Genomic DNA, 27,915 nt, shown 5'->3' on the forward strand with positions numbered 1-27,915 from the left:
TCTGCAATTAGTGCTGCTTGGAGTTATCACCTTGGCATCATATTGGCATCACAGAATCATCCAAAACTGGGGAGTCAAAAGACCTATTGGGTCATTCCCCCTGTGGGTGGCCAATGGAAGTTTGTTCCCTACAATATACAGGAACAAACTTCCATTGTTTACAGTATCTGCAAAGCTCTGAGCCACCTAGTTCTGAAAAACTGCAAGATAGCAGGGCTCCAATCATGTATCCTGGAGTAGACTTCCCATTCCAATAACTTTGATGGTTAAGCAGAATCAGCATTTGATCAATATGAGAACAGAACCTTTCATGGAGAAACTGCCATGAATGAAAACAATACAGAACTCTTCTTGGTGTTGTTTTTCTAAATTTATTTGTTTATTAAACAAACAGAAACTACAACATGCATCAGATACTTTTCTTTATTGTACAACAAAACTATGGTGTCATTTGTAATTGCAGCATTTCCAGCAACATCAGGCAGACTTTTTGATGTTATCCCGTTTTGCACAGTCACTAGAGTGTCGCATCATGAATTATTAAATCAGTGCTTTGTGGTAATACATAATTTCTTATCAATTATTCATGCTAATGTGCGTGTAGTTTACTTAATTGTGTTATTGACGATCAAAAGTAATTTCCTGAAAATCCTCAAGGACAGAAAATTTAATCAGCGTAACTACTTTTCAGATGCAATGCTGTTAAGTATTCTTAATTTGCTCAACAATTCACTTATTTATGTACCTTTCTGGAGGAAATACGAGTTTAATCAAACAATTAGATTGAAGAGTTAGTGTACAGAGGGGCTGGAGTGTAACTGAATGCAAAGTAATTATGTTGAAATGAAGTTGGGCTTGCCCGTTTGAGACAGATTTTTTTTTTTTTTTTTGCTCCAGAAATCTAAAACACAAACTATGACTGGAGAGATCACTATGAAAACAGTGATTTCCCTGTCCCTTAGGACATATGCTCTTTTTTTCCTTTGGTGGTAGGAAGGAGTTGGTTTGTTGCTGTTGTTTAAATGAATAATAATAGCTTGAATTGAGACATAATTTATAGTCAGTGAAATCTTCATTACTTACTGTTCAGCAGCATTGGAACAATAATGATCACAAGCTATTGCACATTCCCCCTTTGTTAGGACATGGTTTTAGCATCAGTGCAGGAGAAAAAGCTCAAGAAGGGCCAAATTCAAAAATGAATCCCATTCTACCAGTGTCAGATCCACTGGAATTTTTCTTGTGACCAGACTGATGGACAGATTAAAAAACGTATCCCAGATCAGCCTGTGTCAACAGGAGCGGGATTGTGCCTTTTACCTGTGTTTGCCCTTCACTCATGGTCCATTCCTGATAGGTGCTGAGGGGTCTCGACCCCCTCAAAGTCAATGGGAGTTGAGGGCATTTTAGGATTGCAGGATTGAACCTTTATAGACCAGGCCTGCATGTTCGTTCCCCCTCTCTGCTTTCTAACGAGTGATGGTTTAGGGTTAACAAAATCCTGCCAAAGAGCAGGGTTGGCGAGACACCGTAAGCCAACAGGTGTCCCTTTGTATCCCAAAGGGGTCATGAGGTCCTGTGAAACTCCTGGGCTGAGATCCTACAGGCAGGAGCAGGAATTTTGCTGTCAATAGCAGTCAGCACGGTCCTATTCCAGGCATGGCTCACCAGAGCAGAGCTCCAAAGAGTCAGGTCCTGTGAAGTGCTGAGCACCACCCCGTCTAACTAAGGAGGCTCTCAGCACACCATGACACAGGATGAGATCCAAAGTGATAGCGCAGTGCCTGGGTGGATAATGCAGCACTGCAGACAATGCTTGGCTGAGATCATGCATCAAATTCAGCCCTTACAATAAGCAGCACAGCTCCGGTGACTTCAGTGGAATTTTCCCCATTTGCACCAGGGCTGATTTTGGCTCTGTAACCTGATTCATTTAGGCCCTGATCCAAAGACCACTGAAGTCAATGGAGTCTTTCCATTAACTTCATTGCAATTTAGATTGAGTTCTAGTGTATTAGTTCATATGCTAGTATGTTTAGGGTGAGTTTCGGGCTGGAGAGAAGACTGTATTTCCGGTATGGTCATTTTCTTCTTCTCACTGTGCATACAGCCAGCAAATTAAGATGTACTCCTGGCTTTCCAGTAAACTGACAAGCATCGGGAGATAGGACAGCCTGCTTTTGGCTAGAATAAAGGAATATCCAGAGATCCTTTCTTCCTCTTTATTAAAAATACAACACACAAGGAAGCGTTTGCCCTTTTGCAACTCCATTTGCCACCTTCTCTTTCCAGACACATTTGCAAATGTGCATGGAATTGTCCTAGAACTTTTTTCAAAGCTCAACAATCCCACCTAAAAAAAGCCTTTAAATTCCCAGAAATGTCTGCCATCTCCAGTACAATGCTGACATTGCTGCGTGCGAGTTATTCATGCTGTCGTGGTACTTCCATTGTTTCCTATAGTGGATACAGGAAGTATCACAAACAATGGAAAAACATTAACATGGAGCCCAGCGCTGGGATTTCAGTCACTAGCAATTTCATTTTGCTGGTGATCACTGTATTCCGCTGAAACACTCGATGGAAGTTTCGCTCTTTTTAGTATGATTGGAATGAGTTTGACTCTGTTTTCTGCTTTTCAGACAGAGGCTGGCTGGGACAGATTCAGTGAAAGTTGGTGACAGTGGAAAGCAGCACGCAAAACTGGCATACAAAGCATTATGTGCTCTCCTCTGGGGTAGAGCTAAATGGGCCAGGGCAGCCCCCAAACACACAGTGCCTCTGTGGCTTAGTTCCCCCATCGCACCAGAGGCAGCAGGAGCCATGTTGTGTGACAGCCCTGCGGCTCAGTGGTTTTGGCTGGCTTGGCCGAGAGCAGAGCTTGGGAGTCCCTCTGCAAGGCACTGCACTAGTTAGCACTGCTGAGTCTCCCCCACCAGCCCCCTGTGCCCAGTTCCCTCCCCACCAGACGCGAAGGTGCATGGCCAATGGCAGTGATATGTGGCTTTCCACCCCCTGAGCTGTCTGTCATTTTCTAGGCACCACCATTTTGAGAGGCAGATGGTCTGTGAGAGGCACCCAGGGGATTCCTGAGTGCTGCTACCTTTCCTCTGGGAAGTGGGGGCTCGTCATGCAAAGGAAGCTCAGAGCCAGGTAAAGACCCGCCTGTCCCTTACTCCAAGCCGGGAAGGCCCGGCCTACCCTGAGGCACTGTCCGAGGCCAGGCCAAAGGTGTTTGGGGTCAATCCTGCTCCTGACAAAGCCAATGCCAGGGGGCATCGCTGAGTTCAGTAGGAGCAGGCCAGAGCCCTGGATGATTTGGTATCACTGGGATGCAAGAAGGCTAAAGATGGTATCACAGACGGTTCCAAACTCAGAAGGTGCCAGTAAATCAAAGGAATAAATCTACAGTGGCATCAGGAAAGCAGGGATGTGTGATGTGCAGTCGGAGTCCTCTTGTATTTGCTCTGGATCCTCAGGATCCATGGTGGCCTCAGGGCATCTGGTTTGGAAGGGCCCACATCACAGTCCATTACATGGCATTTCCTGAGGTTGAGGCCAAGGGTTTCTTGCAAGGAGCTGGTGGGGGGATCTTCCATCCTCATACGCTCTTGTCCCCATCCATCTGTTCCTTGGCCGGAGATGACCTGTTCTCCTGGCTGTTCTCCGGGCCAGGTTTGGCCGGGGGGGTGGGGCTGCTGCTGGTGGACGGCAGGAGGTTGGCGGACTGCAGCACGGCCTCCGAGTGTTCCCGCGCTTTCATGCGCAGTGCTGCCACGCTGGCTGTGCGGTTGCTTTGGCAGCCATAGGTGGGGAGGAAGGAGAGGCCCATGGGGTCTGGAACGCAGCAAGAGCACAGAGGGCTCCCTGGGGGAGGAAAGAGACAAGCCACTATCAGCTTCAGATAATGTGGTGTCACAACCAGTGTCGGGTCCCCGGCTGGCATAACCCCCACAGCGCCATTGCCTTCAAAAGAGGCTCCCTTATTCACAGCAGCTGGGGATCTGGACCTTCACTGGGTCTAAAGCCACAATCAGCTTCATTATAACTTAGACCTGGTAGGAAAACGGATTTTCCATCCCTGAAAAATTTCTAGAAAAAAATATTTGTCACCGTTCGGGATGAAAACCCAGCATTTAAAAATCCTGGTTCATTTTGCCCATTTTTTGGTCTTTTTTAAAACAAATGTATACAAAATAAATTACATTTTGAAACCGAAAGAGGTTGTGAAGCAAATAGTCAAAGGTTTCCTTTCCAGAAACGTCACCATGTTTTTTCCCCCCCGATTCTTTTTCTAAACAAAAGTTCATTGAAAAGTGAGACAATGTCATGAAAAAATTTCAGTTTAATCAAAATGGCATTTCCTGTTGAAAAGCCATCTGCCTTGACAAATAAATTTCAGCCAGCTCGAGTTGATGACACAAGTCGGGGCCGATTCCCAGCTGGTGTAAACCTCTCAATGCTATTGGCAGCAAGAGAGGATCCCTGGTCCACACCAGCTTGGAATCTGGCCCTTCTTAGCTCTGAAGCTGAAAGTCTCCATGAACAGTAAGGTGAACCCAACACCCTGAAGTTGGGATCCAAACTTTCTCCTGTGTTGTTCTTGACAAGGGCCCCCCCCATTCCAATTCTCCTAGCTTAGGAGAGACAACAAGACGCCAGATAGAGGTACCACAGGTGCAGAGCAAGGGGAGTGGGTGTCTCTTGAAATACAAGGTGACTTGTTCCACGCTAAGAACTTGGCTCCTTTGTAGCTAGATGGGCACCATGTTTGCCTTAACAGGTTGTACCCACCCATTGAGGGGAGCCCTCGGGGCCAGGTTTTCCTAGGACAACATCTCTGGGGCAGAGGACGTGACTCCTGAGGGGGAGCGGAGGTCTGGGGAAGTGGTCTGAGGTTGTATAGCTGCTGACCTGGTTTTAGGGCCCAAACCTGGAGCTCCATTAGCTGAGTGGGCAGGAGATAAAACAATAAGGAACATGGCTTCCTCCTCCCCACCCCACTGCTAAAACCAGAAGGGAGAGCCCCCTCCTCTCCCTCGCTTGGGGTGCCCCCACTCCTTGGCTGGAGTGATGAGAGCTCTTCTTTCTCGTTCAATTGACTTTAAGCCCTGGGCTCTGGGTGGTTCCCAGCCAGGCTCCCCCAAACTGCCAGGACATCAGGTGTGATGGGAAATGTAGTCCCTGCCATCGGCCATATTAGTAATTCTAGATTCTTGTGAGGCCTGCTGGGATATAGGAGGGGGAGCTTTGGAAGGAAGTAGATTGTGCTGATGGACTCACCTGGGGGTTACGTGCCAGGAGTCCCATTACATCAGTGCAGCTGTATTTTACTTTGTGAGGATTTGGGGGCAGTGGGGCCGGGGAGACATTTATTTACTGGCCTGGGACAAACTGAACGAAAGCCCCTCTCCTCTTTGTCCCCAGCAGGGCAACTTAATTGTGCCTTTTCTAAGTACCAGACATACCCACCTTTTCTGTCTGCCTACCCCATGCTGCCACTTCTCCCCTCGACGTCCTGGCAAGTGTGTGCTAAATAACCCATAGCAAGTGCTGTCTAACTGCCTCCCCTTGTACCACTGAGCAAGCCAGAATCCCAGAATGGGGGCGTGAAATCCCCGTTAATGCCTCCTTGGGCTGTGTCTGAAAGGCATGGGAAGTTCAGGGACAACCTGAGAGCAGAGCCAGGGCCCTTCCCCCTCTGCAGCGTTGGCTGAGCTACAGCTCCAACATGCACTCCCCATAGAGAGTTTCACAGACAGAATTTCTCCAAGGGGCTCCAGCAGCCCCACAGCTCCTGTGTGCCTCCTTCAGTACTCAGGGCAGAATCCTACCCTCAGCCAATCCCCAGCAGGCAACGACAGAACAGAACACAACTGATGCAATGCAGTGTCTCCGTCTGATCTTTCCAAGCCAAGGACTTGCGTTAATTTCAGCAGTTAATATCCAAGTTAAATGGCTCATGACAGAGTGATGGATTTTATAACCTACATGAAGCAGGTATTCTTTCTATTACAGAGCTAATCTTAGTGCCACTGGGTCAACATGAATTTAGACAGTTGTTTGTTTTCTGGACATTAGCAAAACTTCCCAGTGACAGTTACTGGACATTAGTTACTTGTAGGAAGGCTTCTTGAGAAAATGCTCTCTGAAAAATCAGGAGGAAGTGTGGAGAGTCTATTAATATAATTGAGCTGTCTTTTTAACCCCTGCAATACTCCTAGACACAGAGCTCATGATCGGTGAAGTAACACTTCTGCCGTGCCTTACTTCCAAATTAATCCCACAGTGCTTGCAAGTGTTCTAGTGTAGAAGCGTAACAGCAGTGCAGCTTCACCAATGCAGCTGAACCGCTGTAGCGCATCTGGTGAAGATGCTCTATGCTGACCGGAGAGCTCTCCTGTCAGCATGATAAAACTACCTCCAGGAGAGGTGATGGCTATGTCAGTGGGAGCAGTCCACACCAGCGCTTAGGTTGGTGTAATTTACATCGCTTGGGGGAGGCTTATTTGCATCCCTGAGCGACATAAATTATACCGACATAAGTGGTAGTGTGTACGAGCCCTAACCCATTGCACAAACCCTAGATCCTAAACCTTCCCAAACCTGGTGGGCTGAACATCTTTACCTTGAGGGTGTTTGATCTCAGACCCTAAATTTGGTAGAGACAAGGTGGATGATCACAAAGCGATCACTCTGTATCTGATCTCTCAATTCTCATCCTCAAAGGAAACCTGCACAACAACTCCAGAATTTGAGCCTGGGAGTTTAAATGCGTAACTTCGCTAGACACTAAAAATCATGGACTGAATAGAGACAAAAAGAAAAGGAGTACTTGTGGCACCTTAGAGACTAACCAATTTATTTAAGCATAAGCTTTCGTGAGCTACAGCTCACTTCATCGGATGCATTCAGTGGAAAATACAATAAGGAGATTTATATACACACAGAACATGAAAAAATGGGTGTTTATCACGCATACTGTAAGGAGAGTGATCACTTAAGATGAGGAGTACTTGTGGCACCTTAGAGACTTGTTTCATATTCTCTGTGTGTATATAAAGTCTGCTGCAGTTTCCACGGTATACATCTGATGAAGTGAGCTGTAGCTCACGAAAGCTCATGCTCAAATAAATTGGTTAGTCTCTAAGGTTCCACAAGTACTCCTTTTCTTTTTGCGAATACAGACTAACACGGCTGTTCCTCTGAAACCTGTCACTTAAGATGAGCTATTACCAGTGGGGGAGGGGGAGAGAGGGGGGAATAAACAAGGGGAAATAGTTTTACTTTGTGTAATGACTCAACCATTCCCAGTCTCTATTCAAGCCTAAGTTAATTGTATCCAATTTGCAAATTAATTCCAATTCAGCAGTCTCTTGTTGGAGTCTGTTTTTAAAGTCTTTTTGTTGAAGAATAGCCACTTTTAGGTCATGGCTCATTACAACAATCTATAACCCACTAACCGCCTCTGCCCCCAGATTTTTTTTTCTCCTCCCCCCTCCCTGTGACTGGAGAGGTGTTAACCTGCCACTTCACCCTGAATGGTCCCTTGAAATATGTGCTAATTACTTATTACATATGTTAAACAATCTGTTCCAACTTGTATTTAGCTGAGACACTCTGAGTACATTTCCCAGACCTGAAGAAGAGCTCTGTGGAAGCTTGAAGCTTTTGTCTCTTCACCAACAGAAGTTGGTCCAATAAAAGATATTATCTCAGCCAGGTTGTCTCTCTAATATCCTGGGACTAACATGGCTACAACAGCACAGCATACTGAATTTTGTGACAGGTTTCAGAGGAACAGCCGTGTTAGTCTGTATTCGCAAAAAGAAAAGGAGTACTTGTGGCACCTTAGAGACTAACCAATTTATTTGAGCATGAGCTTTCGTGAGCCACAGCTGATGAAGCTGATGAAGACACATCTGATGAAGTGAGCTGTGGCTCACGAAAGCTCATGCTCAAATAAATTGGTTAGTCTCTAAGGTGCCACAAGTACTCCTTTTCTTTTTGTGAATTTTGTGACTTGAGTTTAAGTAACAAGGTGAAGCTTTGAGCACATGAAAAAGGGGATTTATAACAAAATCTGCACAGTATGTAACATGAAGTATAATTTTTGCTACCCACAAACAAATACATCAGTACGCTTAGCCCAACTGAAATTCAGCCACCTCTGTGGTGAAATGCAGCAACAGTTGAACAGCACAGAGCAGCACATCATGACAGTTTAGGAAAGGAAGCAGCACTATGATGTTCTACAATAAAAAAACATGATTCGGTTTTTCCAGGCATTTAAGAAATTTGCTGCTTTTTCTCACTTATGGCAAAGAAACAGATAGGGAAAGAAAATATCCAAAAAATAGATCTCAGAATGAGATCTGATCCAAAGCTTAGCAGGAACTATCATTCATTTGTTTATATGTACTGCACCTAGCAAAATGGGACCCAACCCAGGTGTGGCCACCGCGCCAGCAGATTCTACCACAATATCAATGCTAATATGCAGCAGTTCTTTTAAAAATCCAGATAGTAATGCTGTGTTATTTCTATCACTGTCATTATTTCCCACTGGCCATCAAGTGCTGTAACATTGTGATTTAAGGGCATGTCTACACTACAAAGATAAGTGGACGTAATGCAGCTTATGTCAATTTAACTTTGTAAGTGTACACACTACAGTGTTCCTTCTGCTGCTGTAACTCACCTGCTATGCCGACCTAATACACCCACCTCGACAAGAAGTGTAAGGCTTAGGTCGACATAGTTCAGGTGACACAGTGTCTATAGACCCTGTCTGTATGGACACTGCTTTACTTGCACCCCCTATTGGCTGTCAGGTTGGCTGACAGCCAGCGTGGTGAAATTGACAAGAATGTCAATTTCACTACTGTAGGGTCCCTGTTTTGAAATGGAGGTGGGAGGGGGTGTTCCAGCTCTGAACCCCAGCAGTGCTGCTGACAGCTGCAGTCTTGCTGCTTGGTGCTGAGAGCCCAGGCTGGGGGCTCCCTGCAGAGCTCCCAACTGGAGCCTGGCTGCTGCCCAGACTCTCAGCTTCCCCTCCAAGCGGAATTCCCTCCCACAGGGAGTCGAGAGCCTGGGCAGTAGCCAGGCACCAGCTGGGAGCTCCCTCCCATGGGGACCGGGAAGCTGAGATAACAGGCTGTAGCTGAGCTGGGAGCTCTCAGTCCCCCATGCTGCTCCTCTGAAGTCGGTGCAAGCACTCCTGGTGAGGATGTGTACCACCAACTGAAGGAGGGTAGTGTGGACACGAAAAGAATGCAGTAATTACTGCAGTAGCTATAAGTCAACCTAACATAGGTCGACTTAATTGTGTAGTGTAGACATTAGTCACAGAGCACCTGACACAGCCTGCATTGGAATCAATAGCAAAACTCCCACAGTCCCACTGACTTCAGTGGCAGCAGCATTAGGTCCTGAATCGAGAGAGGAAAAAGTCCTGCTGTTTCATCAAGTTCAGCACCCAGCTCAGCTAGTCCATTTTTTTGCCACCTTTTTGTGAGAATAGTCGACCTCCCAACATGACCACTCAATCAAAGTCCTTTGGAAGGGAAAGAAGTGGGCCCAGGTAACACAAAAGTGAGGCTAGCATTAATTTGGCCAGCTGTATGGAAGGAGAGGGGAGTAGAAATTAGTATCTCCCCTTCTGAGGCCACCCTGGCTGAGTTCAGATGAGTGGGAATAGACTCAATCGAATAAGAATAATTTTTGCTCTGTGGTTAGCAAGGGATAAAATATTTATCAGTTTTCAGTACCAATCTAGGTTCTTTGCTTAATAATTAGTTCTGTTATTACCCACTGGCTTTCTGCAGTTGAATGCAGTTGAGCTACCCCCGGTGAACACATGGATAACCCCATCAATAATTCATCCAAGAACTGCTTGCCTAATTTTCTTTGCCACTAAAATGCCTGTATGATGATGGGTCAAATTCCATTCTCAGTTATCCTGTATAAATCCAGAATAACTCAATTTAAACTAGTGTCGTTGCTCCAGGGTCAGGCTGGTGTAAATTAAAGCAGGAACTGGCCCTTCATTATAATACACAGGAGCAAGTCATGTGAAGGCAGACTTGATTCTAACCTCACCTGTGTAAATGGGCAGTAAGTGCAATGAAGTCAGTGGAGCTATATCAGCATAAAGCAGCATAAGTGATATTAGAATTGGTCCCCATGCCTTCTACATGTTTGTCAATGGGCCCATGGTGGAAAAGCGCATTGACTTCACTGGTATATGCATCCACTTATGCCAGGGAAAAAGAAAAGGAGTACTTGTGGCACCTTAGAGACTCCTTTTCTTTTTGCGAATACAGATTATGCCAGGGAAGAACTTGGCCCATTATCTCATTGCAATAACCTGGGAGTGCATGCAACACTACTGGAAAATAAACAGTTGTTCTTAATTACTGAGGGTACGTCTACACAGCGATTAAACACCCATGGCTGGCCTGGGTCAGCTGATCTGGGCTCAGGTTCTCAGCGGGGCTGTAAAATTGCTGTGTAGATGTTTGGGCTCCAGGACCCTGTGAGGAGGGGAGGGTCCCAGAGCTGGGGCTGCAGCCCAAGCCTGAACATCTACACAGCAATTTTTAGCCCCACAGCCTGACACCTGTGAGCCGGAGTCAGCTGATCCGGGCCAGCCGCAGCTAGGCCACAAGTCTGAGTCTTTTATTCCAGTGCAGATGTACCCTTAGTGCCTGAGCCACCTCCCCCTGAAATCTATGAGAGTTCCTCCATTGACTTCAAAGGGAGTTGGATCAGGCTGCTCAAGTACAGCATGTGAACTGTTTTATTTCAAGAACTCTCTGCCTCCTGGATACTAAATTAAACTACACAAGTAGGGTTCCATTAAGTTACAGCAAATTCTGCTGAATTGATTGAAACCTCCTTGCATTCCTATATGACATCATGCTTTCAAGGCTCAGCCTGAACATAAATATTTAATGTAATAAATACAGTCTGAAATATTTGATCCACTTGGCAGTTTAATTGATCTACTACAGAGACTGACAGGAAAAATTAAATTAGTTCTGTCTTGTCTCTGCCAACAGCACATTTTAATTGGAAAGGTACTTGAACTACAGTTTGGGTTACACATAGAACCCTTTTGCACAGGCTGCGTTGTTCTAATGTTCAGAGTCAGCCTCGGAAAATGGAAGTGGAGCGGGCATATATTGATTTAGGAATATTCAAAAAAATATACATATGATTTTAGCTCAACAGTTTCAGAAATTCAATAGATCATCTTCTTGAAAGCCAAAAACCGATTCTCTTCCTCTCGCAAATTCTGTGAGTGGGGATGAAAATCTTAGCTGGAGCCTGAAATTGTAGGAAATGGAGTATCTAACTACCTTCCACTCCTTTGAAATCCTCATTTAAAACCCTGGGCTGTGGCACGCCACTACATGCTGTTTAATTTACAGTAAAGGGCAGGTGGGAGTAGAGTTTAAATGTTTTTTCTTTATAATATTCAGCTGTTTTTTTTTCAACTTGTTTGCACCAGCATGAACCCCACACAGTAAAATTGCCTTTACCAGGGGGGCTTAACCCAGCGTTCCACGACTACTACAAACAGCCAGTGTAGCTAGCTGCACTCAGGACCGATCAGTGGGAGGGTAAAAGTAGCTCTTGCAGCCTAGAGCTGGTAAGGGCCTACCTGGCCCCTGGTGTAACTTAGAGCAGCCTCATGCCTGCTGTAAATTCACATTCCCAAATTGCCCTAGTGCAGGTGAATGTCACCCACATCTCTTTTCCTCCAGCCACACCCTCTGCATTGGAGGCTGGGAAAGGGTGACACAGAACGGGCTATGGTGGCTCTAATAGTCTAATGCCACCAGGATTTCAGATCTGCCAGGTTTGCCACTGGAGCAGCACAAAGCAGGCAAAACGGAGCTGACGTGCTGGCCCGGTTATTTCAGTGTGAGCTTTGGTTGGCATACAATACAGCTTTGGGCCCAGGATATTTACCAGGTTTTCACGTTACATGAATTGTACTCACATGTTTTACATTAAAGAGTAGCTCATTTTTCCATTATTCCTATTATTGGGGCAGTATGCATGATGCACTAAGCATTGCCCAAATACACGAGAAGAGATAGTCCCAGCTGCAAGGAGTCCGTGTCCGGCCTCTATGTGCTGTTAGTGCAATTCCAAAAATAATTTAGGAATCTGTGGCCAGCTTCTGCCTTTGGCTGCATGGGCAGGGAAGCCCACAAGGGCAGGGCATGTGTATCGGAGACCAACCATAATCCTTAGAAACAACCAGAATTTAGCAGCTCCCCCACCACCTTTTCCCTAAGCATCTTCAAGTCCTCCCCAAACAGGTCTACAATCTTTCACCTTGTAGACTTGTGCCATGCTATGTGAGGTCGGAGTGAACACCTGCACCAGTAAGGATCTGTCTCACAACCAAGGCTTCCCAGGATTCAATCTTCCCACCATCGCTGCCATCCCCCAAGAGGAAAGCCATGGCACAAAGGTCCTGACCCTTCTTCCCACTGAAATCAACAGCAGAATTCCCATTTACTTCATTCTATCTTAGCTACTTATCCGGCCCCCATTACCATGGTATCTGAGCACCTAACACTCTCTAATGTATTTATCCTTGCAACATCCCTGTGAGGTAGGGCAGTGCTAGCATACCCCTTGTACAGGGGCAGCTGAGGCACTGAGAGACCAAGTCATGTGTCCAAGGGCTTCCAAAGGGAATCAGTAACAGATCAGAGAACTGAGCCCAGGTCTGACAACTGTACCAGCCTTTCCCCCATAAGGCAGCAGCGCTTTTACCTCTCTGCAAGAGATGAATCAGGATTTGAACCTGTGTCCACCTGTGCACAAAGCAGCAGCTTTTCCACCTTACCAGATCACTGCACTGGGTTAGCAAAAGGAGATCCAGACAGATTAAATGAGTTGCCCAAGGTCCCACACTGAGGAAAGCATTTAAGCACGTAATTAAGTGCTTTCCTGAGGCAGGGTCCAAATTAGTGACAGAGCCAGGGAAGTGTACCCGGGAGTCCTGATTTCCAGTCCCCTATTTTTTACACTAGACAACATTTCTTTCATCTTGTAAACACCAGTTCAAGCATAACTGGGTTCTTGCATGTTTCATTCCCAGTCTCTCTCTACCCAAGTGACGTTTGACAAATTCTCATCTGTCCATAATAAAAATTGAAGCACAGTGGAGCTACATTTCTAGCCTGTTTACTGGACATTACACAATGAAGCCTCCATAATGCTCCCAACTGCAAGCACGGCAGCAAACAAACCGTGAAAGATCCTAATCAATGTTGCTTTGGAATATCCGCTTTGGTATATAACATCACGTGCAATGCTGCTTCTCTATCCATGGAGTGGGGCTGCTACAAAAACAGAGCGAGCTATCACTTGCACGGAGAGGAGCTGGGAGTGAATTATGAAAGTAATTCCCTGGCAAGTGTAATTATTTTTCTCCACATACGCTGCACTATGTATCGCAGGTTCTCAGGAAGTTTCAGCTGAATGTAACGGACGTGCTTTTGGCCTCAGCCACAAGAACAGCAGAGCACTTCCGCTAAAAACGGAGTTTCTTGTTTACACGCATTAATAACCTCTTCTCCATTAATGAATTGCATTCATACTGTCATCCATTAAGGAGGTGCTCTGAGGTCTCTCCATTTAGAACACTAGCTTCTCCTGATGGCTATTGTTATGCAGCCCATAAATAAAGCTAGTATTTCCCCTTCATATTTGAGGCTCTGCAATTAAATCTGCTAAATGGACTGCATAGGCATGGCTTATGGTAAGTGATTTATCTCGGAACATCGGGGAAACAGGAATTGCCATAGTGGACCAGTGCAGTGGTCCAACTAGTCCAATTTCTGATGGTGCCCAACCCCTGATGCTTTGGTGGACTAAAGCAAGCTATTTCCGAACCCCAGGAACTTAATAGATGACTAGTATCCTGAAACATGAGGCTTCATATCCCTCATAACGGCTGATCCCATTTCAGAATGCCATGGTGATTCTTCAATGGATAAACCGTATCATCTAGATTCATAGATTTATCGATTCCAAGACCAGAAGGGTCCATCGTGATCATCTAGTCTGACCCCCTGTCTAACACAGGCCAGAGAACTGCCCCACAATAATTCCTAGAGCAAATCTTTCAGAAAAACATCCAGTCTTGATTTAAAGATTGTCAGAGATGGAGAATCCACCACAATCCCTGGTCAATTGTTCCAGTGGTTAATTACTCTCACCTTTAAAAATGTACACCTCATTTCCAGTCTGCATTTGTCTAGCTTCAACTTCCAGCCATTGGAGTGTGTTAGACCTTTCTCTTCTAGATTGAAGAGCCCACTATCAAATGTTTGTTTCCAAATGTATAGCTCTCATGGTGGCTTGATGATGACTGTCTAAATACCGTATTTGATGGGATAAACACCTAGGAGGGAGAGGAATTGTCCCAGGTGATAGAAGGGGTTAATAGGATACAATTAATATGGGGAGAATATAGGCTGAAAATCAAGAAAACTTCCTGATTACCACATCCTGATGGTAAGATGTGCTACTCTGTGGAATAGTCTACGTTCTGCACCACGATTCTCTGATGTTACAGTACCAATGCCCTGTTTCCTTCCTGGATGGTCTTAGAGTGGGAATATTCCCTTTGGAACAGATCTGAATTCCTGAACCAGCAGAGGTCTTGAGGCATGGGGCTCTTTTCCTGAGAGAGCAGGGTTGACTTTGTTTTGCTCTACAGGAACATTTCCTAGTCTGTCGGAAGTAGCACTCACTGTGCTCGGGCCAGAGTTGCAAAGCTGTGCTGAGTGAGGGGTGATCTCTGAGGATGAAGCTCATCTTGAATCTTAAATCTCTTGTCTCAACTGGGTTGCCTTCCTCTAGGAAGGCCCCATCCTGTGATGGTTTGTAACACAAGGTGTCAGATTCAGATGGCATTTGTGGGTGGCTTTGGAGAACTAGGGCCAGGTGATCCAAAACAGAGAGAAGAAAATGTTTTGGTTTCTTCACACAGGCTGCCCCTTGTTGTACAGCTTTCAGGTGGTGGGATGAAAATGAGCCTTGGGGGTAGAATAATGGTTAACTAGGTGAATCATCATCATTTATTATTAGCAGCATTAATTTTGAATTGCCTTCTTTTAAAACATCCATCAAATATTGTCCACTGATACCGGCCTGTTACTGAACTAGATGGCCCAGCAGTCCAATACAGACCAGCAAATAATTTTTCCCACTAGGAACTGTAAAATAACCTAAATTTTCCAGTAACATTTGATTCACTGGGTATGCATGGCTCATCTGTGAGTCACTGCTTGCCAGGCAGGCTGCTTTCACTGTCTTCTCAAGGAACACATTAGCAGGGGCTGTTCTCCCAATCATGGGCATGCACAGCCCTTGCTGCCATTCACAGGATCCACCACAGATGGACCCAGAGACACTGGTAACACTGTTCTGGGGAGATTCATGCTGGGTGATGTATGACTGTAGAAAAGGCACCTTAATTCTGGGAGCCTCATTTTACCTCCACAGGATAAAATACTTCTGCTGGCTCAAAAAGCTGTCACTCATGGCCAGCATGACAGAAATCCTAAGAGTTTTAGGTCATCTGACTCCTGCAGTTTGCAAATATGCTTCAGATCTTCCCTGCAAAGTTAGACTCCCTTTAATTCTCCCCTCTCCTCCCTTCCCCATCCCTCAAAGAAAAAATGGAAGGCCTGATTCTGCCACTGTTACTCACCCTGACTAGCATCTTACACCCCTCATTGATGTTGATGGGACTACTTGCAAGATAAGGTCCTACTCAGTGTGAGTAACTGTGGAAGAATCCAGCCCTGATTCCTCTTGCAAAGTGATTCTAAAAGCAGTTTCTAGCCATGTAGGCCACTTCAATCATCACCAAAGATAAAAATGTAATATCTACCCAGGGGATTGGAATAGCTACAAAGTAATATCTACCCAGGGGGTTGGATTTTCCCCTACTTTGCTACTGTCCTGGGTTACAAATTAACTCCCAAATCAATGTAAGTTACTCATAGTTTGTGAGGCGCAAGAAGAGAGGGACAAACCAAGCCTCTGGCTGGTTGAATTCAACAAGATGCAAAAATGATTTACAGACTTTCTAAAACACTGTGTCTCTCTCTCCTTTCCGTACTTCTCCTCCAAACTGACATCTGGGGTTTGGTTCTGCTTTCACACTGGTGTAAATCAGGAGTAATTCAGTAGCATTCCACTAGTGAAAAGCTAGTGTAACTGAGATCAGGATAAGGCTCATGACTATTTTGCCCAGTAGTTCTAAACCAGCACCGTTTAACCCATGAAACTAATTTACCAGTTGAGGACTCAATCCTGCAAATGTTGAGCTTCTGTTGATGTAAATAGGGGGTTTATCAATTATGCAACTGAAATCTGCAGTGTGGTCAGAAACCAGTATTTTACCCAACATAGCTAAGTCCTAATAATGAGGATATCCGCCTAAAAACTGATGGTATGATATGGTCCAAGATTTGCAAACCTAGGTCCTGACTCAAGAAACAATTTAAAGTCATAGACTCATAGATTTTTAAGGCTACAAGGGACCATTATGATCTTCTAGTCTGACCTCCTGAATAACAGAAGCTAGACAATCTCATCCAGTAAACATAGGTTTATGTCCCGTTTTGCTCAATGGGACTTGGCTAAAGTTAAGCACATGCTTAAGTGTTTTCCTGACTCAGGGCTTTAGTGAGCTGGGAAAGCATAAGCAAATTAGCTCCCACAAAAAATCCAGAGTCAATAAAACATTCAGTTTGGCTTCCACGCTAGAGATCATGTCCTGAAAGGCCAGGGGACTGGGGTTTGTTTGGGATCATATGGCACAAACAAGGGGAAAACATTTGTTAAATTGTCCCCAAACCTTTTGTTACTCAGTCCTTCCTGCCTGTTCATACATGCCTGCTTTGAGATTTGCTTTATGACTAATCCTATCAGATAAGTCTGTCTGCCTTTCATCATATCTATTGTCTTTTTATTGCACCCATCATCACAGCATTTAGGTGCCCTGCACACCCGTTAAGAAAGGCTGAGATGGATGCCCACGTTGAACCACCTCCCTGTGCATAATTTTCTTAATCCTGTTGCTTTATCTCCAGGGCCACTTCTGCAGTCACTGATCTTTGAGGAATCCTTGTGGCACCTTAGAGACTAACAAATTTATTTGGATATAAGCTTTTGTGGGCTAAAAATGGGTTTTAGCCCATGAAAGCTTATGCCCAAATAAATTTGTTAGTCTCTAAGGTGCCACAAGGATTCCTCGTTGTTTTTGCTGATACAGACTAACACGGCTGCTACTCTGAAACCTGATCTTTGGGGGAGGCCTTTGCAGAGATGCAGGTGGCAAAACTTGGGTTCATCCTATCTCCACTAATATGATTGCCATAGCGGAAGCTGACCAACCCCACTCTCCAGGTGTCTCTCCTTCCTCTTTGCCACTGACACTCCGATGGAGATCACAGCAGATCTCTTAGGTCAGGGAGAGAGCTGTGTTCTTCTCTGAGATACACCTTTGTTGTGTACCACTTCCACATGCTCTCCTACCTCCACAGCCCCTTCTCACTCTGTGTGGATTGCAGTCAGTGCTGCAGAGAAAGGGAACACACTGGAGGTGGGAAGGAGCAGTGTCAGGGAAAGGTGACGATGTTTTGCATGCAATCACCATAAGGGGATGCTACAGTTATTTTCCAAGGGCTAGAAATCAACCCTACCACATCAAACAACAATAACCAACTCCCACACACATACAACAGAATACAATGCTCCCAAAAATGTAATGGTACAAAAATGTATCCTGTGCTCAAAGCAGCATCTCAGGTAACCAGTTCATCTCTGCGACTGGCAACGTGGTAACATGCCAGGCAGAACAGACCCTTCCTAGCGCTCCCCCTATCCCCCAGACAGATATGCAAATCCACCCTGGATTTCTTAAGCTAACACCATTCTGCAATAGCCCAGGGCTCCTAGTCATACTCAGGACTTTCCCCTGTGCAGGGTAGTAAAATATTAGTGATTAATCTAAGCCATTAAATCTGGGTCTGGGTGCAAACTTCTCCAAAGTTTGTGGGGGAAGGGAATGCTCAGCTACCTAGCTTTGGTTCTGACCTGTCTCAATTCAAAGCGCATATTTGGAGCCAATTCAGGGAGCAAGTCCCAGACTGAGTAGCTGACTGTATAATCTGTGTGTCCCCTGGAAACTAGGGTAAAGGAATCCTCCTGCCCGGAGACTCTGGGACTGCTCCAGGGAGACTGTTTCAGCCCAAGGGATGAAGCCAACCTCCATAGCCCCAACCTGCCACTGCTGCCAAGGATTTGTGCAGAAGATCTGTGTAGTAGCAGATTTTCTAACTTTTAATGTGCTCCTGCCCAATTCCTGAGCACTGCCATGCTGGCAGCCTCTCTGAAGCTGGGGTCTGGTCCAGGGCACTCCCTGTGTGACTCCTCCCAAATCCAGTCCTCCCGCTTTGTCCACCAGAACTACACTGGCTCCACAACCAGTGTGGATTCTGCAGCTGTAGAAGCAAGGGCTGGATTTGTCCCAGAATGCCAGGCTCAGCATCAGCAAATATTAACCTGCTTTAAAATTCACCAAGGTACATTTATTGAAATGATAACACTTGTTACCAGCCCAGGTGGCATGAACACAAATCAAGAGAGTATTCTGAAGGGGACAAGGTTCCGTTTTTACTCCCAGGAGATGCACTTAAACTCTGGGTAACTTTCCTTATGAAATGTATTTAATACATAGATGTATGTGGCACAGAAATGTTCCACTTTGTGCTTTGCAGTATTATGAGACTTCATGTTTTATAAATCTATAAATTGAATTCATCCTGGTTACACCCATAGCCTTATAAATTGCTAGGCAAAGAACAGCTAATGGATCAGCTGGTAATTTATTTTTAAAAGATGCATACTGCGGCATTTTGGCAACACTAAGGGGCGTGGGTACGGACTGTTCCCATCTCAGTGCATGGGCCTGAAGTAATCGGAAATTACCTTTGTATATCCTCACACACTGACACTCAAGCAATGTAATTCTTTAGAGAGGTCCTACCATGCAGAAAAATAAAGATTGGGCTTTATGCAGATATCTGCTGCATAAGCAACTGCACACAGAGAACGGGTGGGGCACTCAGTAATAGTGCCAGGTAATGTATAATGCAAAAGGACATGTATAACTAATTTATTAGTATAAATTTGAATCTGAAAAAAATGCATGCAAAGTACATCTTAAAGGGCCAACTTTTGTTTGCCTTACTTCTATGAGTAAAACTACTGACTGCAATAGGACTAGCTGCTAGAGTAAAGAGAGCAGGCTTTGACTGAAAATCATGCAAAATATTCAATTAAGGATCCAATCTGCACCTGTTCCTTCCCATCAAAGTCAGCGGGGTTAACCGCATGAGTGCAGAGAGGCAGGATTTGGCTTTTCATGGGATTAGGCCCTTTAACCTGAAAAATCCACTTTTGTCCTTCACTCCACATTTAAACAAAGAGACTCTTTACCTTTCAGAGAAGCGACGTGTGATAAAGCTTGAGCATAGGTGGTTGTGTTGAGAAGAGTCCCAGGTAGACATGAGGGGAAGAAAGGCCCGGTGGGGCCAACTGATCGGCTTAGGCTGACAGAGAAGAAAAAGTAACTTAGAAAAACAGAACTGTTTGATTCAAGACATAAGTGAGTGCATGTGCGTACTTTTAGAGAGAGAAATTATTAATGCATTCATTACCCTTACCTCTGCTGAATCTCTAGGCTCTCCTTCTTGTTCCGAGTTTGATCAACTGGAGAGGGGGAATTTAAATTCCTCACTGGGGGTGCCACCTCAGTCATTGTTTCTTTAGAGCCTTCCTGGTCTGATGCTCCTCGTTCCGTCTTCCTCCATTTAGCCCTTCGATTTTGGAACCATACCTAAAAGAGGAGAGAAATCAATGATGAATGCCCTGTTTAACCAGACATGAAGCAATAAAGCTGCTTGTGAATTACTATTTCAGTAGAGACAGTCGTCTGAAGCTTGCCTAAAACTTCTCCTTTTCTCTTGTGAAACAATCAAGTGTGTCCTCAGCAGGATTTTTGCTAAGCCCTTACGAACACAGTTACTTCTGTCTCTGAAAATCAAACTGTGTTTAAAAACACTCAATAGGAATATTTTTTAATGACAATTTTCTTCAATAGTAAGGCCCCAATCCAACACAGTGCCCCTACTGACCAACGCATATCAGCAGGTGCTTAACTTTAATTCCCATTGACTTCTTTGGGACTTAAGCATGTGACTAAAATTAGGCTCCTGCCAAAGTGTGGGATAGATGCACTTAAGGACTTGTCTAAGTACTTAGATGATTTCAGCCATAAATCTTTACTGAGTTTCAGTTAGGATCAAAGAAGTCAGAGATGAAAAGGCCCATGAGAGGTCATTTTTTCCATCCAGTTTCTAGTGGTAGGATGTTGCCTACAGTATATTCTCTGGCATTTTTGCCCAGTCCACATTTAAATGTCTCAAAGGATGGTAGATTATCATTGCAGAAGATTATTCCAGTCTAACAGATCTCACTGTCTGAAACTTTTTTCTGACATTCAGCTTAAATGTTCATGTTCTTAATTTCATTCCATTATTCCAGGTTCTCCCCCACCCCACATTTCATTCTTCTCCCCCCCTTGGTGTTTACATCCTTCAAATAGTTAGGCAGGTTGAAAATGCTGAAAACCCCCCTTGAGCCATGGGGCAGGAAATGCGCCTCATGATCACAGAATGGCCAGCATTGTTGTTATAATTATTTTTCTCCTACAACTTAATTTTTATTTAGCTAGCTTTTAATTGCATGTATCAGCAAATGTTGAATAATGATTTTATCTATAGACTAAATTTAGGGCAGTTAAACGCACAGCAAAATGCAGACACTTTCTTGTGTCTTAATTGAATGAAGGTCACAGCTATAACAACATTTAATTGAGCTATTTTTCATTATCATATTTTAATGACTTTGCACTGACAGTTGCCTGCTTCTGAGGAAAGAGCATGATGAAGTCGTTTATTTCCCTATTTAGTTATTGTTTGACAACATCATCTTCGATTAAGACTCTGCTTTATAGCACATTAATCATATTTGAATGAGCAAGGGGTATAAATGTAAACATATCTCCCATCCTCTGTGTTTCCCCATGTCCCTGCATGAAAGCAGACTAAACAAATGCTTGCATCTATTGTCTGTTTGCATAATAGCCAACAAGAAGGCTAAACACCAGTCCTCAGCAATCTAATTGTCACCACCCCTATCTCACCCTTGCACCTTCCAGAGAGAAGTTATGATCTTCCACTTCTGAATGCTCAATAATTGTCCCATTTATCTCAATTTGCAGTTCAGTCTTTAGGCACCAGTAGCCAAAATGACATTATTTAAACAAAAAAGCAAAAAAAAGCCAGCACCTACAATGCACTGGCAAAAGGAGATTTTCATTTCCAAATAATAATCAGTTTAATTTGCCTGTATATGACCAATGATTCATGTTCAGATTTAGTAATCAGGATCGCATAATCTGATTATAGGAGAAATAATTTGTTTACAATCCCCTATTTACTGCAGTGAATTCCATTATCGCTCTTCAGCCATTGGGTTTTAAGAGATACTAACATGACCCTAGGGAACAAAAGGCAAGCTATTATATTTCCTACAATTAGATCTTTGCATAGTCTTAACCCGGAGCACCTACACTGGGGTGGGTGGGGGGTGGGACAGCATGCAGAAAAGCCCCATAAATAAAATGAATACATAATTGTGCTCAAAGAATGGCTTGAAAACCAGCGATGGATGCTTGCAAAGCTATATGCATCCATCTCATGCGACTGCAGGACTGCAGCGCTCAACAGACTTTGAAAACACTTAAATAAAGTTAATCTATGGATATGGGGAAAAAACAAAACTTTTTTTTAAGAAGTGGTGTTTGTGGGCCCTGCTAATTATGGGATCAAATTAAAGCTGTTTAAATAGCATTGTAAGATTTTTAATCCACAGAAATGCAGCATTTTGAAAGTAATGGGAGGGGAGGAAAGTTAAAGTGATGCAGAAGGGTTTCTATTCTGGCAACTGGACTCCTGCAATTGACTAGCCCCTTTGCTTGGTAGTGGTCTCAGCTCTTTTTTTATTTTTTCCAAAGCAAGGAAATGGATGTGCATTGATGTAATTTAGTACCTTAGAGACGCGGACAAATTAGTGTAGAACATTATCACTAGTTAATTATGAATGACCGATTAATCAACCTAATCTAATATTCCACATTATGTTGATGTTATTAAAGTGCATCATGAAAATGACAGATCGTCTTCATTTGCTTTCTTTGGCCAAATGTGCACTCTGCAATCATGATGTCAAAAGGGAAAAAAAAAGTTTGCCAGTTTTAATATTAGAGTTAAATAATTCACCAGAATGTTTACCTGCACCCTGGCTTCTGTGAGGTTGATTTTCATGGCCAGCTCTTCTCTAGTGAACACATCGGGGTAGTGGGTTTGAGCAAAAACGGCTTCCAGTGCCTCCAGCTGGTTAAAGGACGAGAGGAAATATCTATCAAGAGGAGAGGTTTGGGTTTGCTGTCTGTCTGAGTTGCTGGGGTTTATCCACGCTGGTAAAGGGGGGGATCTCTGGATGCTGTGTTCCGCACAGCACAGCCACAGGGCAGACTGAGCCAGCCACGTCAGACTGTACCTTACGGCTGTAGGGAGCAGACTCTGGCTCCGCTGGATCCGAGGGGCTTTTTGAACTCTGCGGGGAGGGGCAGGAGGTGAGCCTGCAGGGACAGGGAAGGAAGGAGGCGCCAGTACCTGCTGCAGGGTGAACGTGGTTCTGTTTCTGCGTTGTTTCCTGCGTAAGAAGCCATCGTCAAAGTCTCCCGTGGAGTGGCCTCCGAAGGGGGCAGAACCTATGGGGGCAAGGGACAGGGCAGTGCCTGAGGAATGTGTGGCGCTCTGCGTAGGATACCGCTGGGAACCCTGCACTGCCTGCGCCCTGCAGCGCGCGGTTCCCCCTAACCAGTTCTCTGGGGCCAGGACTCGGACCTCGGTGCGGTGTAAATCCGGAGTCACTCCAATGGAGTCACCCTGGATTCACATCAGTCTGGCTGAGATCTCCAGCGGGCCCTATGTCCACTTTGCCTGTCCTTTCCCAATAATACAATAAAATGTAGCAAACTATAAATATCCACTAAACCTCTCCACGTACCCAGCGTCAGGTGTAAGGCGCAGAGGTGCTGGGAGCGGACACTCTGCTCTGAACTTCTGTTCCTGAGCCTGAGGCCGACGCAATCAATCAATTTCACAGCAGAACTCTCCGCTGAAGTCAAGGGGCACTGCTGCGGAAACCGAGATGGCAGCACACCAGCCAGGGTGACCACTTTGGGCATAGCGGGAAGGAACAGAGGGTGCCTGCTTTCAGGCACTCAACTCCTGACGTCGGTGTTTTGTGGTTTATGTCCTCTTATTGGACGGAAGAAAGAAAGAAACCTATCTTTAAACTGTTTGGGCGGAGAGGGGACCGAATAGATGGTTATTGTTGTTCTGTAACTTGGGGCAGGTAGGGCATTTACAAATACATATTATGTCCGAACTCTATCAGCGCGCCAGTTTCATTATGATGAATACACATTTATATGTCAGGCTGGAGTCTTTCAGGTAAATAATATGCAGTTGATAATGTGAGAAGCTAATTTCATTTCCTGATCAACCACAATGGCTATGATCTATAGTGTAAATAGAAGTAACCACTTATAGCATGAATCTGAATTAACAAGTGAACTTTTCACCTGACGGACTGCATTCATTCCCTTCGATAATTTATGCTAGCGATTCAGTGGTATGTGTTTCTAAAAGATCAGGGGGAACAGTTGCATGCTTGCATAGCAGCTAACTCGTAAATATTCACATTCTGCCCATTCACAATTGTAAAAAGAATAAAACAAGAGCCTGGTCCATACATTATGGATGATTGAATTGCGGATTTCCCTTTTAAAAACAAACCAGGTATTTTAAAAATTAGATTAGTCTTTGAAAAGTCCCAGATCAGTGCATTTCTATGTTTGTTAAACAACAAAACTTATTTTATTTGAACGTTTAGACACACCCACCCACAAGCACTCAAAGTAACACTAGAGCTAATGCTTTGTTTGCTAACCTCTACCCCCGAAAGCCGAATGATGTGTTCCGAGTTTATGGTTGTACAGCTACAAGCACAATGGGGTCCTGGTCCATTATCTAGGCTCCTAGGTGCTACCGCACTAGAAATAAATTATAATAATAGGAATCCCAGGAGTCTATAGAAACTCTGAAGAGCGAGAAAATGCACCCTTTACTGGCTCTGTGATACTGATCTTAGACAGGCGTTGCATTAGGGCAATCTGTATTATTGTAAAATCAACTCCTGTCCATTCTTGTACAAGGATTTTCTAACAGAAGCAGTGACGGCCCTTTCATGTCTCAGCTCAAACCCTGGTGTTAAACGGAGGAAATTCCCCTTTTGTTGAGAGCTGGCGGTAGGGAGACAAACAAACAGTCTAGATTTTAAATAATGCATGCGCCCCCACTTTGAGTCTAACCTTTTTTGTCTGTGTGCCCAAGGAGTTAGTATTGTTTAAATCTGGTTTTTATACTTCTTTTCTTTCCCCTTCAGTAACAACAAAGGAACAGTCAAGAGTTATTTGATCAGATGGCCCCTTTCCCAGCTAAATGTTTCTTTTCTGCTATTTTATGCATATTTTACACCGGATATTGTTCTGAATGGTACCTGTTCAGAATTCACAAAACAAAGTATTTACAAATACGACGACTAATTAGTTGAATGGCATGTTGGTATTATATGCGCTAAGTGTAATGTGTTGCATGTTGAATATCTGTACCTGGCATGTCTTTAGGGTTCTGTATTATATGTCATCAGGCACATGTAAATTAATAAGGAGCTGTTATAATGCGCGATAAGGAGGTGTTTTCATCTATCCTGGGCGTGTATTTTGCATGTGTATTAATTTTGGAAATAAGAATTAACTCATAAACTAAGCTTTAGATACTTATAGAAAGTGGATTTTGATCCGGGGGAAGGCTCTGAAAGAGGGTCTATTTAAAAAAAAATGCATAGATTAATAACCTGGTGGTATCATGTCCGATTCTCTACTGCACATACAGACCGAATCTGCATGTCAGAAAATCATGATGCATATTGTGTGGAAAGTTTTTCGCTCCGCATGCACAGTGGCTAATAATTTAGTACCTCAGCCGGTTTCGCAAGTGGAGATACTAACTAGAGAAAAGAGTCATTCACTAATCGATTGTCATTTACAACAACAACAACAAAAACAAACAAAAAAGTTATGACACTTTTGTGCGCGCGTGCGTGTGTGTGTGTGTGTGTGGAGAGATACTAGAAGAGCATTTTGAGCTTTGAAAAAGAGTTTAACTTCAATTGCCAAAATATTGTCCCCAAATTGTTTTGGGTTTTTTTTAATCACATCATGGGAAAACTCACGAAGAAAGAATTTATTTTTGAGGCTGTTCTGTAGGAGGGGTGCTGACAGCCTTAACTCCTGCCCATATGCCAAGCTTCTGCGTCTTCGTCTAAAGTGAAAACAACTTTCAGTAGGTAAGTGACATTTTCAGGAAGAAGAAAAGGAGGACTTGTGGCACCTTAGAGACTAACCAATTTATTTGAGCATAAGCTTTGGTGAGCTACAGCTCACTTCATCGGATGTAGCTCACGAAAGCTTATGCTCAAATAAATTGGTTAGTCTCTAAGGTGCCACAAGTCCTCCTGTTCTTTTTGCGAATACAGACTAACACGGCTGTTACTCTGAAACCTGTCCTTTTCAAGAAGGGGATTTACAAGATCGGCTTCAGGCTGATTTCTGAACACATCACGGTCGGTCTCTGGATGTGTCGTTTTTAAAAAAAAGTCAGCGCGTGTTTGGTTTTGAGGAATAAGCTACATGAACAAAATTGTCTAGCGTGAAATGGGAGTTTTGGGGAAGCCCTGTATAAAACACTTGGTTCACGCTGCTCCGGTTTAATAGCTGGAATATAGGGGATGCCTGTACAAAACTGGGCACATCGAGGCTAATGATTCGTCAAAGCTCGGGTGAAGAGGTGGGGTAGTTTCTGTCCGCTGAAATCCCCGAGTCTCGGTGTTTGCAGGCTAGTTCTGTAGGTGGTTGAAGGGCGGGGGGGGGGGGGGGATCCCCTGTGCTGGGTGGAAATGTGGCAGCTGGGTAGGAACCCTCCACTGATTATTTAATCATCGGGAGCACATGCAAAGGACAATGGGAGAGTCAGCCCCACACGGGTTTTCCGCTCCTAAAATGAACTTTAAATGAGTTGAATCTGGTTTCATTCCTAGCCTCTGACCAGACAAGAGGAGCTCCTTCAGCCTCGGCCCGGGTGACAGGGCAGATCTGATAGCGGGATTACAGTGGCATCGCAATTGCTGCAAAGAACCATCATTAAAAAAGCCCTTTTAAAGTCCTCTCCTTTCTAGCCGCTCCGCAGCACGTTTGTAAAATAGCATTAAAGATTTATGCGGCCCCTTTGGCTACAAGGGGGGGAGGGGTCCGGAAAGTGTCCCGATTACAGCCGTGAAACCAACATCTGTGCTGGGAGGGAAGGAAAGCATTTCCTTCCTAGCCTGGGGCTAATCTGTGGGCTCTCTATCCACAGAGGGGAGGCAGGTGGCAAAATGTCATGGGGGGTGGGGGAGGGACACAACAAAAACAAGGCACTTCCAACATAAATCAAATTTTAAAAAATACACACACCCCCTCCCCGCATCCCTGCCTCCATCCTGAGGCTGGAGGAAACACCAAGGGGTGCTATTATATTTCCTCTTCGGGAAACGCTGCGCTTTTCTGCTGTTTCCCGATGAAAGGGGAAATCAGGCAAGAAATGGCAAAATCTGCAAGGTTCACGGGGGTACACTGCCCAGACGCCGCCCCGCCCAAAGGGAAACTCCGGTACTTACACGAATTTGTGCCACAACACTCACCCTCTAACTGCGGAGGACAGTGGAAGTAAAACATTGCCAGGAGTAAGGCAAAGGACGGCGGCTGTCCAGAGCTGCGGAAGAAACACCAAAGAGTCATTCTCCTGATCGGAATAATACGGATTTTTTTTTTTCAAAAATCAACCACACCCACACCCCCCTACCACCACCATCATTCACACAAAACAACTACAAACCCCAGCGGCGAGATTTCATCAGGCGGCAAATAATTATTAATGAACAGACAATAAACTGAGCGCTCCTACAGAAATTTAGTGGTGAGTCCTCAGCCCATCTCAACAGTATCAGAAAATAATCGCCTCCAATACTGCATACAGTGATCTTAAAAGAAGAAAGTAAAAGAGTTCATTGCTAGCGGACAGCATTCAGAACCAATAAAAGTTTCTAAATACTATCTCTCTCTCTCGTCACAGATAAAACACTCACCCAAAGGAGAACTACCTAGAGATACTAACGGATTGATTTTTTAAAAAAGAAGTTATTTTCCAGTCTAAACTATTCTGACCCAAGTAAATAGCAGTAAAGCCTTTCATAACTCTAAAGGCTGTCTTCATTTCAAATGATCCAATCCACTGGAAGCTGCGTTCAGTTTGGGCACCAGTTTCCTTTTAAGCAAAATAACTCATAAAATGTATACAGCGTGACATCCCAAATCCGGAAGGTAAATAATCAGAAAAAAAAATTCCATACCTAAAACAACCAGAGGTAAAAATCAGCAGTAAGATTTGGGGTGGTTTTTAATTGGAATAAGATGCTGTGAGTTGTTGGCTGCAGAGACAGAAGGGCTCTGCGGAGTTCTGGAAGTGGCCAGATGTCTTTATATCTGTCTACAGCATGCTCTGCCTCTCAGCA

General features: G+C 44.4%; 1 protein-coding gene across 1 annotated transcript; it reads right to left on the reverse strand.

The window, feature by feature from the left end:
- Positions 1 to 412: 412 nt before the first annotated feature.
- DRGX (dorsal root ganglia homeobox) lies at positions 413 to 27,885 on the reverse strand. The gene is made up of 7 exons (XM_048857628.2): positions 27,754 to 27,885; positions 27,046 to 27,116; positions 22,851 to 22,948; positions 22,467 to 22,568; positions 19,776 to 19,948; positions 19,549 to 19,661; positions 413 to 3,867 (listed from the first exon to the last, which is right to left on the reverse strand). The coding sequence occupies exons 2-7, from the start codon at positions 27,077 to 27,079 to the stop codon at positions 3,602 to 3,604; spliced, it is 786 nt and encodes a 261-aa protein (XP_048713585.1). The 5' UTR covers positions 27,080 to 27,116; positions 27,754 to 27,885; the 3' UTR covers positions 413 to 3,601.
- Between the last annotated feature and the right edge of the window lie 30 nt (positions 27,886 to 27,915).

This window comes from Caretta caretta, chromosome 7 (assembly GCF_965140235.1).
Source record: "Caretta caretta isolate rCarCar2 chromosome 7, rCarCar1.hap1, whole genome shotgun sequence".
Taxonomy (NCBI): Eukaryota; Metazoa; Chordata; order Testudines; family Cheloniidae; genus Caretta; species Caretta caretta.

What these genes read in the sequence shown, in the direction of transcription:
- DRGX (XM_048857628.2), bottom strand. Translation starts at nt 27,079, where the DNA reads ATGTTTTACTTCCACTGTCCTCCGCAGTTAGAGG. An exon ending in AGCCTAGAGATTCAGCAGAG is followed by an intron (nt 19,662 to 19,775) that starts GTAAGGGTAATG and finishes CTTCTCTGTCAG; the next exon opens with CCTAAGCCGATCAGTTGGCC. An exon ending in ACACGTCGCTTCTCTGAAAG is followed by an intron (nt 3,868 to 19,548) that starts GTAAAGAGTCTC and finishes TTCCTCCCCCAG; the next exon opens with GGAGCCCTCTGTGCTCTTGC.